General features: G+C 36.8%; 1 protein-coding gene across 1 annotated transcript in view; it reads left to right on the top strand.

Annotated features, from left to right (window-relative positions):
* LOC140663336 (UPF0489 protein C5orf22 homolog) overlaps positions 1–11,800 on the top strand; it is a 244,223-nt gene extending 232,423 nt beyond the window's left edge. Inside the window, exon 4 of the mRNA XM_072887393.1 lies at positions 11,355–11,800. Coding sequence (XP_072743494.1) covers positions 11,355–11,400 — 46 coding nt within the window. The 3' untranslated portion in view covers positions 11,401–11,800. The remainder of the gene's footprint in view (positions 1–11,354) is intronic.
* The last annotated feature ends 767 nt before the right edge of the window (positions 11,801–12,567 follow it).

Here is a 12,567-nt window from a genome sequence, read left to right as displayed (position 1 = left end):
CGTGTACAATAAACACGTGATTCACGTCATGACGGAACTCACGAGCTTGGGGCTCTCGTCGATCGAAAGCTCAAACGGAGCTGCGATCGCTCGGAGGGAAAACCTTCGCGCTGTCACTCTCAAACGTGTATATACATATACATACATATATGCGAGTGCGATGTAAACTCGAGGTAAACGCAAATGCGTATACGCAAATAATACGCGTGCACGATTCTCGTCGGCTGCGAAATTGGCACCTTTCACGTCCGCACCAGCAGAAACAGAGGGGACGCGGATGACGTACGTGTTTACATCGATACCTGTGTAATTATGGGTTTATTGAAAATGATGCATCGCCGCGTAACATATTTTGTGGCGAACACTTTTCCTTCATGCTTGCGGGCAAAGAGTCGACTTTGGCACGTTGACAGAATCCGCAGAGAAACGACTTTAATGTGTCTTGACTGCTATTAACGTTCAGAAATTATCGTTTCATTGATCATTAAAATATCTCGTGACGTTAATAGCCATGGTGAAAACTTGTAATTGTTTTGTAATGTTGATAATTTTTTATGTCATTTAAAAATATCAATTCAAAAATCCACAATTTACATTTTTGTAAAAACTATATATATTATGAATACTTTTTTTCATTTTTTTATATAAATTTTATATAAAACTATATATTATGAATATTTTTTATAGAATTTTTCTAAATTTTCTACACACATATACACGCGGTCGAAAACATATATCGCGTATCTAAAGTAGTGTAGAAATAAAATTACCGAGACACAGCGGATCGCGTAAACCTGTGCAGTTTTGATAACATTCGCTGATATACGGTCCTTGCGTCTATTCTGCACCTCCCGCAAACCGCGAAGCGGTCGGATACCACGTAGAAGATAACGTACGTCGAAGCGCACATATATCCGGCGATTCACGCCTCGCGTGTTGTGGGAACGAGCATCGCCAAGCGTAGGCGTTGTGTTCCTTTACCTCGTAGCCACCCTACTCTCGAAGACGCGGGCGAACGATACGCCAAGGGGAGAAGGCGCACTTTGCCGGGGGGACAGGGGAGATAGATAGGATACAGTAAGAAAAAAAATCGTAATCACAGGTAGGTAGGTACAAGGTACACGGCACCGCGATACGAGGATTAATGATTCGCGTCCGCGTCGTCGTTACGTACCGAGGAAGGAAGTGTTTCACCAATCTTTCGATCCTCAGCTCTGCGCTCGATCTCTGCACGTTTCGCCTCTCCCTGTCCGTAACGGATCGCGTCTTCGAAGATGATTGAATCGATTAGACGTCTCGAAGTTGCGTAAAGGCGCGTTGCAAGCACGTGCGCTAATGTTAAATGATTAGCTGGTGGGTGTTAGAGTGACGTGTGACTCATGAATAAAAGTGAATGTAATTACAATTTTTACACACGTGTGAGACCTTGTTCTTTTAGTTTACTTGTTAGTTTATTTTATAGTTTCTTATCTTATTTTTATATAACGTAGAATTTTAGTTGCCGCTTCCTATGGAACTGAAGAGAAAAATATAATAAAATAACTGTTTTATTATATTAAGTACAATATTTTCTTTCTCTCTTTTCAAAAAGTCGTATTTCAAAGTAAAAAAGAGAGATATAAATTATATTGCCGTTCCATCTATAACGATATTAATATGAATACATTAATAAATATATATTTAGAAATTTGTCTATGTGAAATTTTTTTTATTTCTGCTAAAATATGTAGAATGAAACAATATACTCAGAAAAATATCCTGTAATATAACAATGTTTTAGGATGTTTCTTGTTTATTTCCTATTTCCAAACAGTCGCAGCACTGTTCCATTTCTACTACGGAAAGTTTGCTCGTCAGTTTGCGTTGGTCCATCTATTTTGACGCGTGAATCCACTTGAGAAACTCAACTTGACAACTTAAATCACTCGAATGTCGGTTTCAAGCATATTGTTGCAACGCCTGGGGATAACGCGCTGTCATCCTGAGTTTCCTGAAAGCTATCGCGTACGAGAAGTCGTTTTGTGAACGCGTCTCTTAAGTCACTGCCAACGTTGAGATCGTGTTCGCGGCGAAAGCAGGAAGAAGGAAAGGACGAAGAAACGCACAATCGATTTGCTTCGAGCGAATTGCGCGAGTTCAAACGAGACCAAGACAGGCTTTAAACACACGAGCGACTTTATTCGTCGTAGCTTGGCGCTTGTCGATCGATCGATCGAGTTGGGGAAGGTCAAAAGGTGACCGAACGAAGCGAGAAGATTCCTGCGTTAAAAAAAAAAAAAAAGGAATTTAGAATTTATGAGCCGCGCGATAGCGACGGAATTACGATCAGCTTTGGACACAACATGTTGGAAAACGATCGAGCGTTCTTCTAGCACCGCTAGTGATAAGGAACGTAGATAACAAACATACCGGGAATCGCGACGGACGTATGTTTTCAACAATCAAGCTGGTTGCCAGCTATTCTCGATATCTGCGATACCCTTTGCAGCTTTGACTATATTGTTTTATTTGTTAATTAATTAATTAGGAATGCCGTTAGCTATCGCGATTTAATACAGTAACTCAAGAATCTCAAGTAACGGTGATAAAAAAAAGATTAACGCTCTACATTATGTTTTTTTTCGTCTTGAATCTAATTATATTTAATTATTTATGATGGGAACGATAGAAATTAACGCTGGACTCTCTCAGAAAATTCGTTTAATGATAATTCAGAATATTTCTGGAAGGCAGAATATTCCCCATCAATAATAATATGAAAAATCGGTAAATTCTTGGTAAAATTTACACGCGAGACGTTAAGTATAGTACGTAATAGGTGCCAAGCAGAGGAAAGGATTCTTATTGCAGTCCGATCGATACTAATCATTGATCCAACGGGATGCAGCTGGGGCCTATAACTATAAACGTCAGTCTAAAAAGTTGTAAAATCGTGGATTTATATCTTTCTTCATCCTTGGTGAGAACTGGCCTTCCTTGCCGTGCAACGCATACCGCTTGAACGGCAATCGTCTTTGCTTGCTTCTGAGAGCATTTCTTGCTATTTACTCTATTGCTTTCATTTCTTCTCTCTCCTTCATGCTATATTACACATCGGCGAAATCGCACGCATCATTTGGTCTTAAATTATGTTAAGGTTTCCTGCTTCAAAACAACGAATAATGTATAGCTGTCAAGCTAAAATCATGCAAATGTTTTAACGGAATTTCTTGCATTTCTTTCTTATTTTCTTGACCTATCAATATTACTGTACGTACATAGAAATCATACGCATCTCGTCTTAACTTGTATTTTCTCTGCCTAGAATAATAGATAATTGAATGTATCAGGCGAATGCTAGATTTATATAAAATAGAAAAGAAAGTGAAAAATTGTTACACGTTTTACGCTAATATTATATTGGGCTCGGATTTATGACTTGTATTAAATATAGTAATGTGATCAAAAGATGTGGTAGAAAGGCATGAATGAGCCAAATATGTATAATTTAAATTATAATAGAGTTATTTAATGCAAAGTTAGAAAAAAAAATTACAATGAAACTAAAATATCGAATGGCTTTCGATCTTTCGATCTTTAGTTTTTTATGAGCCTTTTTTATTCATTTATAGTAATGTGAGATGAATAAGAAAATAGAGGAGCATCTGCTTAAAATTTTATCAATTTAATTAAAATTATTATGAAGTTAATTAAAAAAAGTTTTATTAAAGCTAATGACTTCTAAATTTTGCCAGTGGTAAATTTTTTCTGAAACCTAAATACTTGCATGAAATAAATAAATTTTCTCCGCCATGAAACAAGCGTTGTAAAACAAGTTTATAAAATTAACTTTTCTGTTAAATATAGCCCAATACTTGAGTTGTACAACTGATTTAGGTGTTTACAAGAGGTGTATTGCGGCTACACTCGAGCAACATAACGGAAGCAATTTCCACGCGACTCGCCATACAATACTTTGCACCTTGTGCAACGTCCATCCTGCGATGAATTACTGCGTTCACGTACGGCTTGTTTGCCGCTATATCACGTGGCTACCGTCCAGCCTGCAATTAACATTACGACGGCGGTACATCTCGACGACGGCGGTGCTTCACGTAGGTGGCATTAAACGGCGCGAAAAGGGCGGATACGGCAGGTGGTGCAACAGCTGCGAATCCGCGGAAAAGGCGAGAGGCAGTTAATCTCTGGTTCGATACGCCCACGTGACCTCTGGTATAGAAGGTGCACGATCTCTCGCGGTATCCAAACCCATCTTTCCACCCTTACTACGACTGCTTACGGTGACTTTGCCTATTTTAGCCTGTCATTATCACATTCGTCATATGATGACAGCTTGTTCTTTCTCCTGTACGCACAGATCCTCGATCTCGTAGCGTGTCTCGGAATGATTAGGGCAGACAAAAGATAACGCGTCTCCGCCGTCAACTATATGTGAGAGATAATTAAACGTGTAGCGTAAAAATCGAGATCCGATGTAAATAGATGCCGATCATTATGCGCTTATCGATGCTTTACAAGTGGTTGTTGAAGACTAAAACTGGTTAACATTGATACATTCAATACGAATTAAATAATTTTCTGCTTTTACTTCTGAGAGCTGGTTTCTTTATAATCTTTATAATACCGCAACGTTAATTAATGTGTAACTAAAGCATGAATGTTTCTGTGTTAGAATCAATTTTGTTTCATTTGCATCTCGGATCGATCAACCGTGTATCTCTTCTGACTCGCATGTACCTATCTCGATTTTACGTGTACCTTGACGTAATCGCTGCAACAGCAACGCCCGGAATTCGAAATGGAGCAAAAAGAGTAATGCTTCTCGAAGCCGAGAAGCGGCAGCATCTTTTTCATGCCAACAAATCTTCCTTGCCGTATCAACGACGCGCCGTTTCTTATCTCGACTCGCACGTATGAAGAACCGTTCTCGCGGCCGCCCCGCCTGCCGAAAACGTCGAACTTCAATTATCGGGCACGGAAGCGGTTATAAGATGGTATCGCCCTGCTCTCGCGCTCGGTGCACACCGCGGCATAAATCGCTCATCTTTACCTGCCTGTGGTGGAGATGCCGAGGATGTGCGCGAGACTCTTCACCGCGTTGCCACGAGGTGCTAATAAATACGCGCCGATAGACCCCGGCGAACATTCGCGCGTATCGCGAGGAAGGCAGAGAGAGAGAGAGAGAGAGAGAGAGAGAGAAAGAGAAAAAAAAGTGGTCGCGCGGTCTGACAAGTGTTGACCGGCTGATGCAACTCGCGCATGCCGCCCACACCGGACAATAAATACGCCGCGCTCGGTATCTCGAATTATTAAGGAATAATGACGCCATTTGTAACCGGCATGAGGAGGACTGGCGGTGAGGAGAAGCAGAGACGAGAGAAAGAGAGAGAAGAGGAATGATCGCTCGCGCAAAGGGAGATGGGACACGCGGCCGCGGCAGCGAGAGAGCCGAAGAGGAGAGAAGAGGAAGAGAGGATGAAGAGAGAGAGAGAGAGAGAGAGAAAGAACGCGCTGCGGCGGTATTATTGCTGATTGAAATTCTTCGTGGCCTGAGTTGACTCTGCCCGCGTGCACCGGCAGATTGCGCGATCAGTTTACGTTTCCCTCGTGGCAGTACGCCAGCCCGGTTGGCTCTTTTTCGACTTTCGCGATTCCCGACGGCCTATCTAACTGCTTTGAGTACGGTCGGTCCTCACGAGCGTTTCAGCCGCTTCTCCTGGAGTTTCGAAATCGATCGTGTACGAAGACACTTAATGTCATACGACATTGATAAATAGATATTATTATTCTTCTATTCTTATTCCGAATTTAATAAATTTGCGATTGCTACGAGTCGATTTTTAGAATAATTCCGAATTAATTTGTTATTTGTTATATTAATCTATCGATTCTTCGCTCATGCGATCAGCTTCCCATTTATCATCTTACGTCGGCTTCTACGCAAATTGTGCCTGGAAGCATTGAAACTTTTAAGAATGATGAATTATAGCTGTACACCAAAACATGTGTTTTAGAAACTAAGGGAATTATCAAGTTTCTAACACAAGATTATATCGCCCATCGTTGCTTGCGTTGGCGTAGTCGTTCGATGTATGACGCAGTTGCAGCGCGAAGGCCGCATTTTTAAGCGACTGCATCATCCTGTTGACACTCGCTATTCAATAGCTAAGGATAACGGCAACGATAATAGTTTTAAAAGTTACGCCAAGCAAAAAAATTTCTGATCCTTTCTGAGAATTTAAGGTCTAAATTTTTTTGTTGTGTGAAATGCAATCTGCAACAAAGAAGAACTGCGTACTTTATTTGTAATATTAAAAGTAACGTATTGACGCAATTTAATTGGATTTACAAAAACACTCAAAACACAATTATTTGAAAATATTAATCATTGATAAATTTATGAAATCTAAATAATCCCTTTTAAAATAAACATTTTAAAAGTTTATTGATATTTTCTGTTTATTTAGAAAACGGCTAACAATAAACTTTAAAATAACATATGTACTTATTTACAATTGCGAATCTTAGGCAATATAAAAATACAGAGAGGATTTATATAACACATGTAGAATCTCGAATATTTAAGGTTCAATTTATTTAAGGTTAAATTTATTTAAAATTTATATACTTTTTTAAATATAAAGAATCGATTGAATTGGTAGGTTTGTATATTAATTATTGACGCTATCGATTTTCTTTAGAATTATATCGGGACATTATAATAATAATAATTATTATTATTATTATATATTTCGAGGACAACGTATATAAGAATTCCAGTTTATTTAATATTCTTTAATTAAAATGGCTTTTTAAACGTTTTAAAAACGACATAAAACTTGATGTAAAAAAAAAACTATATATGAACGTTTATTTTATATTTTGAAAAGAATTAGATGCTTCCTATACGTCCATAGAGTGTACATGGATGACTCATAGGAAATACATTTTATAGCTGTAATAAAATATACTTATAGAAGTAAAAAAAGTTTGGTAATGATTTACAAGAGTTTACAATGACAGGATGGAGGATTTCTTGCGACACAGTCGCAGAACTACAGGATCAAAAAAATTAATATCTTGCCAACGTGACACATTTTGATGAATTTCTTACTTTTTTGTTAATGTCGGTGCAAAAGCGAATTATATCATCGACGTTTGATGTAGACATAAAACAATTGTTACAATTCACAGTCAAATCCATTACACTACTTTTGTTTGTAATAATTGTACACAAAATAAAGACGATTACGTCATTGATTTATTCAAGTAAATTTGATTTTGTACAAACTCTAGCAATGTATTAAAAAGAGAGAGACAGAAATATACATATTCGTTGTCGCAAAAAGTGATAAAAAAATCATACATGATTTTCGTATCGACAAATTTTCGAGAACAAACCACCGAAGAGGAAAAGTAAGATAAATACGATTATTTAGGTAGAGTGTTTAGTGCGGTCGCAGGGAAAGGTGTTTGTCGTCAGCCTTGGTGGGCCTCTAAGAACGGGCCCGCATTGTTGGTAGGTGCACCGCCTGTCACTGGGCTCTGATTCATTGCCGCGCCTTGTAATTCATCATTCCAGTTCTCGTGTCTCGGCATCATTGCGCCTTCTCTCTCTTTCTGCGTAAGTTGCTCGCGCCCAATGGTAATCACCCGGAGAGAAAGAGAGAGAGAGAGAGAGAGAGAGAGAGACAGACAAAGAGACAGAGAGAGAGAGAGAGAGAGAGAGAGAGAGAGAGAGAGAGAGAGAGAGAGACAGACAAAGAGACAGAGAAAGAGAGTGCGCCTTCCTTTCTCATACACCTTCTTTTCTTATTTTGCGCAGCAAAAGTTAAGCTCTCCTTATAATTATTCTGTTGTCAAGAAATGCATATTTTTGGAGAACCAACGTATCTGGTTAGGTATTATATGATACGAAATCGGATTAAAATTCTATTCTCTCGCTACATCCAGCAACGTAATAAAAAATTCAAATTTTTATTATTTAGCGTGCTTAAAGAAAACGTGTTAAGTTGAAACCTAGAAGAAATATCATTTTATCATAATCTGCTATTTATAATCACGTAGGAAAAATTAATTAGTTACTTTTTTGTACAAACTTTCATTTTTCTCACATCTATGTTAAATAGATGTTTTATCTTTGAATTATTAACTAAATTCCTTTTAATTGTATTAGGGAAATATGCTATTTCTTTTTTGGAGTAATCAGTCTCTCTATATGTATACTTTCTCTTTCTTAATGTAAACTCTTTGTATATCTTAAAAAATAATATTATTATTAATATTTTAAATGATTATATTTATTTAAATTTCACTGATACTTTTTAATTAGTTATTTGAAGGCAATTCTTTCATTACATTTCGGACAAATAAGCCAATTAGCTATTACTGGTATTAAATGAGACCAATACTTGGTCTCCAATCATCCTAATACACAGAACCGAGTCTTGTTGAATTGTCGGCTATATGCACGCTTTTCTAGACAGTATTTCCACGTCGCTAATCCGCGCAATCATCCTCCGTGCGGAAATGGCGATACGAATTGGAGAGTGAGGGTACGTACACGTGTAGGCGTGAGGTACAAGGACGGGAGGACGTGCTTGGGCGTGATATACCGTTATCCTTCTGCCGCTTAAACGGACACGCGCGCACGGGTCCCGGTAATAACTTCGAACGAAGAAAATGAGGGGCGGCAGAAGGAGATTGAGAGAAGATAGGATCGCGCAACGCGTTGCGCCTTCTTCTTCGCCGATCGGGACGCGAGCGGACGCGATAAGTCGAGTTTTTCACAGGTACACCATGGGTACATACCTTTTAATGAAATATATAAAAAGCTCTCCGTAGAAATGACGGGGGTCTTTTAATAATGACTCGGCGATAATTAATAACGGCAGGAAAGTGGCGCAAAAAGGATTTCGATTCGTTCGACGCGGTATCCTCCTTCTTTGACTCATCTCTCTCGTCGACAAAAAGTTCTCCCGACATTATGAAATCAACCAGACTCCATACTTAAATCAAATGACGTAAAGATTTCGGCGCGTAAAAGCCTGTAATGGCTAAATGGATTAATTGCAATTAATGATGATAAGAGGGAGAGAGTTATAGGAAAGGATTGAGAATCTATGCAGAAAATGAGTTCCTTTCTGAGAGAGAGACAAAGCAAAAAGTGCACGAATGTCTGGTAGATAAAAGATAATGCGAGAGGATGAGTAAAATGGGATTCGATGTAAAAATTATTAATTAATAAAAGAGCCGTACCACGTGTATATGCTTAATGATCATACAATATTAAAAACGGATACTTCGACATATTAATAGCCAAGGGCTTTTATTATGTTTTAAGATTTCTTTTGGATGAGTGGAATTCTCCAATCTCATTGAAATAATAAAAGAAGATACGCATGAGAAATTGTATACATTTCTATTTATAATGTTAATTAGAATCTTTTCATGATTGCTAATAAACGATACTTTTTATTACTAAAAATGTAACTTTTGCATGCATAACATAATATTTTTTAAATACAATAACACAATAAAAATATTTTTTTTTTTTAATTAACGTTGCTTAAACTATAAGTATTAATTTAATACAATGGATATTTATATAATGTAAAACATTTTTTTTACTACTTAAACTATATAAGACTTTTCTTATTTATTATTTAAAGTGATAATTTTAAATTAAAATTATGGGGGAGGAAGTAACAATAATATATACCGCACACATTTATTAAAAATAGTGCTTTGTCATGTATCAACGATGAAATTAATTAATGCAACTGACAAACGATATTACTCTGCCATCAGCAATAAAAATCATGCAAGTTGTGTGCTCAAAAATTCGTCGTGCGTCCCTGAAACTTTCGTTTCCGTTCCCTCCTAAGCCGAATACTGCAGCGGTCACGTATTCATGGCTGCCGCAGTCTCTTCCGGTCGTGTTATTTTTCCGCAGACAGAAAAAGTGCAAAAGGCCTTCGCGTTGCGGCGCGCTCTACTCGGCCGGAGATTAAGCGCGTGGGCAACTTCATGAAGAGGGATTAAAACTGCTAAAATTAATTCGCGTAATTGCAGATGAAGCTCAGCTTTGTATTTGCTTGATGCCAAATAATGTTTTTTTCTCTCGATATTCCTAATCGAGCGACATACAATTTGGATTTATCAAAAACTTTTTTAAAATAAGTTCTTTATTTATATATAATATATATACATGTTCGTAGATTTTTTAATTCATTATTAACAATATGTGTCCGAGACACAACATTTCTTTTATCATTATTTATAATCAACATTCGCAAAATATAATAATTTATCCATGTTATAAATAATGAGACATAAAACCATCACATTTTAAATATTATGATATAATATATAAAAGATCTTTTATACATACGTGTAAAGCGCTTTTTTCAAACTATACTATTCTTCGCTTTTGTTCCTGTAGACTAAAGATATTCGAGTAGACTTTAGCTTGAGCAAACTCCGTGCTTGTCTGTCTGCTCGTATTAATTAATTAACGTTCTCTTAATTAAATCGCTCCTCTAGACAGTGACGAGCGCGACCGCATTAACTCTACTTCGTCGCTCTCAAATGTTCTTGAAAGGTTCGGCGATCGTTCATATGCGTTCTCGTTTCTGCCATTGTATTACCTATCTTTCATATTCACTAAAAAATATCTTTTTATAATATAATAAATTAATAAATTAAATGTGTTGTCCGTTAAAATTAATGTACTTGGAATAATTATTCTCATGAAGATTTGAAAATGGCTTGCTCAATTTCATATTTCCTTCATGCTTCTGTTAGTTTCTGCGAGCTGTTAATCCCAAGATATTTTCAGATACATGTTTTTTTCGAACAAAAAAACGATGTCAAGGAAAATAAAAAAGTAACACTATTCCAGCTACTAAATACATTACACGAATCCAACTGTAATCTATTATTCTTCTTACGTCTGAATGAGCTTAAGACGATACGATTTATCTCACATCTCTTTTTTCCATGTTTTTCCTTCAACATTATCTCGACACACACAAGGCACTCTTCTTCTTTCTAGATGTGTCACAATTTGTAAGTATACTTTTTTCGTCTATAGTTCTTCATCCGATCGGTAGATCTCTTCGAGCGTTTGAGAAAAAAGGCAATGAAAGTCTGCTGGATGAAGAGAGGGAGAGAAAAAAAGAAAGAGAGAGAGAGAGAGAGAGAGAGAGAGAGAGAAAGGATGCAGAAGTTAGAGATGGTGTGCAGGGTATGAATTATTCTCAGCGTCTCTGCTGTCTAGAACTGTTCGAAGCATGTTTCCCACGCCGACTCATATCACGTTATCAATTATTAATTGCTTTACCGGAATGCAGGTTCTCCGTGCCGAAGCTAGAACCATGGACGACGAAGGACACGTAGGATAGACGCTCGCATGTCTTTGTACAGAGATATACCGCTCATACAAGATACATCTCGCGTATACATGCCGCGCGCATCTTGCCAGACAGAAGGATATCGTCGATCAAGAAGCATCAATTGTACTGATTCCGAGAAAGTTAGCGACATGGTAAATTACGACAGTACGAGTCTATAAATCCCAACAAATTATGGAGCAGCAATCGTCTTGAGTTAATTAATAAAATGGATCTGTCGATAATGGATTTCAAAAGATTCTCATATAATGAATATAATTTGTTAACTATTATCTGACATCATGTGAATTCGAAGCATATGTGAATGACGGTTATTGCGAATACAAATCATTTCAATTTCAATAAATTGATATGTCGTTAAAAACATGCATTTGTTGATTGATATGGATGCCTTCTGATTATCTTTTGATATTATTAAATTGCAGAAATTTTATATTGAAAAAATTGCTAATGTTAATTAAACGAGAACATAAATCAGTTAATAAATGCACACGCGTACATAAGTTGAATTAAAGAAAGCATGAATACTAATTTAGATATCTAACTTTCTTTTTATTAATATAATGTTATTATTAATTTATTATTATTTAAGCTTATAATTTTTCAAGCGTGCATGTATAATAAGAGAAGCACACCATTAAAATTTCAATAGTTTATGAATTAATTGATTATTATTGTCTATTTGAATTAATTATTATCATCTATTTGATATATATATTTGTGTATTTTGTTCCAATTAATGTAATGACTTTTGATATATTCGAGTGCCATTAAAAAGTTTTATAATAAACAAAGCATATTTTAGTTACTGATAGCAAAGTTGACTGCAAATTCAAATGTCTAATATTCTCTCTATATTTTCGATATACATTTATCAAAATAATTGAAAAGAAAATTATTTTGTTTAAGTAGTCGCATTTATTTATATATTCCGTAGGATATGCGAGTACGCATCCGGCATACTCGAGAGAGCGAGGGTAATAATCCATCATTTATATTAATTGCACTCTGCGGTATGTCGCGCTCCTGCATAAATGATATCGTTGTGTTTGTCGTAGCGCGTTGTGTTGGTCACTGGCTCGTGCTCTCCATAAATTCTAATTAAGTTCACACAATCGACCCCTAGAATCATACAGGCCGCGCTTTCCTCGTC

Source organism: Anoplolepis gracilipes, chromosome 3 (assembly GCF_047496725.1).
Source record: "Anoplolepis gracilipes chromosome 3, ASM4749672v1, whole genome shotgun sequence".
NCBI classification, from domain to species: domain Eukaryota; kingdom Metazoa; phylum Arthropoda; class Insecta; order Hymenoptera; family Formicidae; genus Anoplolepis; species Anoplolepis gracilipes.
The sequence above is the reverse complement of the archived record's forward strand: the minus strand, read 5'-3'. Positions and strand labels throughout refer to the sequence as shown.